This window comes from Elephantulus edwardii, unplaced genomic scaffold (assembly GCF_000299155.1).
Source record: "Elephantulus edwardii isolate Elephantulus edwardi_28Jun2011 unplaced genomic scaffold, EleEdw1.0 scaffold00066, whole genome shotgun sequence".
Taxonomy (NCBI): domain Eukaryota; kingdom Metazoa; phylum Chordata; class Mammalia; order Macroscelidea; family Macroscelididae; genus Elephantulus; species Elephantulus edwardii.
This window is the reverse complement of record NW_006399816.1, coordinates 10,078,746-10,084,226: the sequence shown is the minus strand read 5'-3', so window position 1 is coordinate 10,084,226 and position 5,481 is coordinate 10,078,746. Positions and strand designations below refer to the sequence as shown.

General features: G+C 48.4%; 1 protein-coding gene across 1 annotated transcript in view; it reads right to left on the bottom strand.

The window, feature by feature from the left end:
• The window catches only part of PKM (pyruvate kinase, muscle), a 16,995-nt gene that overhangs the window by 2,769 nt on the left and 8,745 nt on the right, over nt 1-5,481 (bottom strand). The window contains exons 5-8 of the mRNA XM_006888396.1: nt 5,388-5,480; nt 4,364-4,634; nt 3,376-3,682; nt 474-640 (exon numbers count right to left, since the gene is read on the bottom strand). Of these exons, the coding sequence (XP_006888458.1) occupies nt 474-640; nt 3,376-3,682; nt 4,364-4,634; nt 5,388-5,480 (838 nt within the window). The remainder of the gene's footprint in view (nt 1-473; nt 641-3,375; nt 3,683-4,363; nt 4,635-5,387; nt 5,481) is intronic.

Sequence of the window (5,481 nt, the reverse complement as noted above, 5' to 3'; positions counted from 1 at the left end):
CGGCTTCTGTGGGGTCGCTGGTAAAGGGCGCCAGACGGCGGAGCTCCTCAAACAATTGCAAGTGGTAGATGGCAGCCTCTGCCTCACGGGCAATCTAGGGGAGCAACACCGTCCAGAGGGACGAGAAGGGGACAGAGCTTCGTCAGGAAGGGTGATGGAGGGGAAGAGGTACACGGACAGCTGGTGAAGAGCTTGGCCCTGAAGCTGAAGGTCAAGTGGACGCCAACCACTGAGCAAGAACAGGATCACAGGGACCGTCTGGTCCTTCACCAGGTGCCTGTGACACTCGCTGTCCCTACCTGACTGAAGGACCCTGTGGTCCTGCCCTAGTGTGACCTCCCTGCCTGTACTCCTACTGGTGAGAAAAAAAAAAGGCTCTGAGCCAAGGCCCAAGCACAGGGCTCAACCCTGGTTGTCTTCTGGAGCAGGAGGCTGGCCGTCCTACACCGTGTTACCTGCCCTCAGGGCCCTACCTGCCAGACTCCGTCAGAACTATCAAAGCTGCTGCTAAACATTTATAAGAAGCCTGCACGCTGCCCATGGCCATGGCTTCCATGAGGTCTGTGGAGTGACTGGAGGTTCGCACAAGTTCTTCAAACAGCTTGCGGTGGAACATGGCTGCCTCAGCCTCACGAGCTATCTGTAAGGTTTAGGAGAGGGAGGACAAGGAAGAGGGATGAAGGATGGGGGAAGAGAGACAACACATGGAAAGACACAATGGGGAATTATTCAGAGAGAAGAAAAGGTCACCTTAAGTTAATTGGCTAAATTTGTCCTTCACATAAATGCAAAGAGGCAGAGTAGCGAAAGTGGGACTGCTCAGGGAGGTACACAGAACTTCAAGCCCATCATGGAGGAGAAAACTGATACTTGATTTGAGAAGCTCCATTCTGCATGCATTTTCCGAGCGAGGATGAGGGCACACAGCAATGTGTGGGGAAAGGAGCCAGCACCTTGGCACAAAGACATGCCAGGGCGGGGCCCATGCCACTCCCTGGCAGAGGACTTGCCCACGCTGCCTCATGACACAGCTTACAGGAAGGAACAGGCCCGCCCTCCTCACATGGCTGTCTGGTTACCGCAGGGCTTCCTGCATGGGCCTCCATGCACATGGTGAGCACTTATTTAGCTTCAGGCAGTGATGCACATAAAACCCTCCCCAGTGGGCTGCCACGGAAACTGTAGGAGCAGCCCTGGAAATGGGGCATAAGACAAAGCCACGCAGCTTAACGGCATTCTAAACAGGAGGGTGAAGAATTGGGGCCAACATTGTGAGGAGCACACCAAACAGCCACATGCCAAGGGAGACGCCTGTAGAAGCATGCAGATTAGTTTAATGAGGCATTTCATTGAAGCCTATTGATTAAAATAGTCTTGAAGAGTCTCTCAAGAATGAGAAAGCCACTGAGTTATTTACATTCTACCTGCTCAGGTAACACCAAGAATCAGAGGGGAAAAAAATTAAGCTCTAGAGGGTTATAACACAACAGCTAGCACTTTAGAGAATGATGGACGAGGGCAGAATCAGTAATGCTATCTCATTCCTCTGACAGTAAAGGCAGATGTGGGGCAGGATTAGTTAGAGGATTTCTGTCTGCAAGGATGGGTTGCGTACAGTCTACAGACAGGGGAAAGAAAACAAACAGGAAACAGAACCATACCTGATTCTGCCTAGCGTTTAGCTACGGGCCATTAACTGCATCATGTTTACACACAGGAAAAAACCAGTGTACAGTTAAGAGAGGCAGCTTTAGCCAGTTTTAACTAGACACAGAGAGTCTGAATCACCTGGTAGGGCAGCTGCAGCCTGGCCCAGAACCTACAAGTCCACCTTCTGAGCCAGGGCATGCAAGCCAAGCTTTGACGGTCTCTCTAACGTGTCTAACTGCTAGGGTGTCTAACCACAGGGTATGGTAGAAACAAAGTGCAGCTTAGAGCCTAGAGCCCTGAATCTTCAATCTCTCCTTTATCTGATCTATAGATCTGCCAAGCAATTTTCTCAGAGATACATAAAGATCACCTGGCTGGTTAACGGTTCAAGGCTCAGTACATAAAATCAAGGTCAGCCACCCTCCCACCTCCAGTAACATGAGACCATACAATGGGGCAAGGCAATTAAGAGATTGAGGTGATGGCCTCAAAGTTCTTTCATTGACCCATAAACCCATAAAAGGTGCCATTCTAGAGGTGACTTGAACAAGGTTCAAAGTCTACTGGGACAGAGAAGGCATTTTCCCAGCACTGGGTCAGTCAGGAGAATGAGCCAAGAGTTTCTGAGCATCCAAACAGCAATCACACGGCACCAAGTATGACAGTCAAGGTAAGGGTCAGAAGTTAGACCAGTACCCACTGAGTTCAGATTGGGGAAACCTACTAAGGATACCAAGGAGATAGCATCAGTAAGGTATGAATTCAGTTCAACACTGAATAACACATATATAAAGGAAGAGGAATGGAAGGCTACTAGGAACATTTTACATTTGGAGGGCTTGGTTGGGGAAGGGAAGCACAAGGGGTAGGTACAGAGTCCTTGGCTGACTGGAAACGGAATAGGAAAGTTAAAGAGAAAAGAAGTTTACTGAGCTGTGTCTTTTACTACAATGACACTCATTTTGCCAGGCACAAGTAGTCAGGCAGTGGAACATGCTTGAGTCTTCAGGTGTTCCTGCTCCAGGTCCAGCCAGGATTAACCACCCTCTCACCTGTCTGTACCCGTGGACTTGCTGTCAAGTCATTTACAAGCCCTATTTTTTGGTCTACAAGTAGTTGTGAGTGAAGCAGTCACAACCCAACGGCACAGCAAAGAAGGACCTTTGACAGGCACCATGCAAGGCCAGCTCAGCAAGCCTAATGCAGGCAACAGTGTCTTCTGCAGCCCCACAAAGGCACCTATGTGACATGTGGAGCCTCGGATTGGAAGCCAAAAGCAAATGACATCTAGGGATGATAGGCCATCTTGGGGTTTCTTCCCCCACAACAGAGCAAAGGCATCTGGTACTTTGGATAAACCAGAGGGAAACGGTATGAGGTCATCTTTGACTGCAAAGTATCCCAGGATTTAAGCCAAAGGGAACAAGTCACAGCCTTGAAGTAAGTGACAGCTAAACTCCAAGCAATGCTGTGCAGTGTTCAATGCAGAAGTAAGCCTCTAGAGAGGAAAGAAATAGGGCCACAGTGTGGGTTGGGAAGGCAGAGCAGGAAGAGTTGTCTTCTTGTCTCTACCTCCCCAGCGCACACCTCTTCATTCTCACTGATGCAACTTTGAGGATCATGAAAAGCTGTTGGTGAGAAGCAAAAAAAATCTAGGTGTGCCTGTGCCAGTGCAGGCCTGTATCCACCAGCTAGCCTGAAGCCAGGGTGGGCTGACCAACTCACCAGGTGCTGCATGCGCACAGCCTCCAGCGGGTAGTCGCCTTTGGCCGTCTCACCAGACAGCATGATGCAGTCAGCACCATCCAGGACCGCATTGGCCACATCACTGCCCTCGGCGGGGGTTGGGCGGGGCTTCTTTATCATGCTCTCCAGCATCTGCGTGGCACAGATGACAGGTTTCCCAGCTCGGTTGCATCGCCCACCAATCATCATCTTCTGAGCCAGGAAGACCTTCTCTGTGGGAATCTCAATGCCCAGATCACCACGAGCCACCATGATTCCATCGCTGGCCTCTAGAATCTCATCAAACCTGAACGGGGAGGAAACAGTGGGAGAGAGGTTATACAGAATAAAAGACACGGTGATGGAGAAGCTTTCCTTAGACCCCATCACCACAAATAAATGAAGCTGGGCTACCTTAGGCCTTCTGGCCAAAGTGGGCCAATAGGTCCTGTTAGTATTAACACTTTATTGAGGGGAAGAGGATGAGAGAGAACCTACTTTCTCTTCATCTTACATAAATGTTTTATAGTGTCTCTCTGCCATCTCCACTCCCTAATCAGCACATGCAAGGCAGAAAGGGAACCCAACAGACCACATAACTTTTCATTTATAGCTTATTAAGACGGCAGATCCCCAAAATCTCTTGGTATGAAAGACAACTAGCTATAACAAGAATAAGAGGTCATCACAGTGGGAACACGGTGATGACCCTGAGAGGAGGTCAGAGTTTACAACAGCATCAAACTTTTTTTTCTAGTTGGAAGCCAGAGAAATACAGACTCCACTAAGCTGGCCTGGTCATTTGGCCTTGCCCTATATAGCAATTAAAAGTAGTTCAACCAAATTGGAGAAGAACCTCATCCTTTCCTCTGGGCATCTGAACAGATCACCCAAGTCACTGCTTTTGACATACAGGCAGGAAGCCATAAGCTTTAACAGCATTGACAGGTGAGGGGCATCAGCAAGCCCTTCTGGGCTAGTGACTTACCTTCTAACTCCCTCATGATTCTCGATCTTGCTGATAATCTTGATGTTCTTGCCTTTCTCTCCCAGGACTTTCCTGACTTCGTGGACCTCGGTTGCTTTTCGAATGAAAGATGCAAACACCATATCCACGTCCTGCTCTACCCCAAACTTCAGATCCTGGATGTCCTTTTCTGACACCGCAGGCAGATCCACAGCAGCGCCAGGGAGGTTCACGCCCTTCTTGCTGCCCAGTAAACCACCATTTTCCACCTCGGTCACTAGGAAGTCAGCCCCTGCGCAAAACAAAGTAGGTAGGAGAAAAATGGAAATAAATAAAAGAGAGACTATATCTGCTTGACAGGAAAGAACCAGGAAGCAGGCTGTCCTTATCCTCAGTAGAGGAAACTAGAAAGGCTCTGGAGTTCCAGTCCTAACTATGTAACCTCAGACAAGACAATTAACCACTTTGGGTCTCAGTTTTCCTCTCCTATAAAGAGGGAAAATACTGACTCTTCTCTCTGGGAGAGAAAGGCACTTAAAGATGAGCTATCTTGACCAAAGGTGGGTCGCTACGGGTGGAAACCAACTTGAAAGCAGAGTGTGAGGGTTTTGGTTTGCTCATTCCCGGTGCACTGGAGTAACGTCTGTGTTATGCTGCGGTGTGGAGGATGGAAGCAGGGAGTCAAAACATAGGAAAGAACAAAGAGAAATCCTCACATGCTTTCCAAAGTCAAAGAGCAAGAGAAAATTAGACTAAAGCCCGTTTTTGAGGACAAGTTATAGAATAACTGCTGAGAATATAGACTTAATCTTGGAGACTGACATGCTAACTGCCACAATGGACTCAAATGTGTCAAGAAGTGTGAGGATGGCACAGGATAGGACAGGGTTCAGATCTGTTGTTCATAGGGTTACTATGAGGCCTACTCTACTCGATGGCACCTAACAACAAACTTGGTGATAGCCAACCAAGCTTTCTATCTACTTCAAGTTTTAGAGATGAGAGAGATGGCTTTGGACAATTAGACGTTGATTCTTATACACACCTTTCTGTTTCACCTGCAGAGAAATAAGTCCATCATCCACGTAGATCTTGCTGCCCACTTCCACCACTTTGCAAATGTTCTTGTAGTCCAGCCA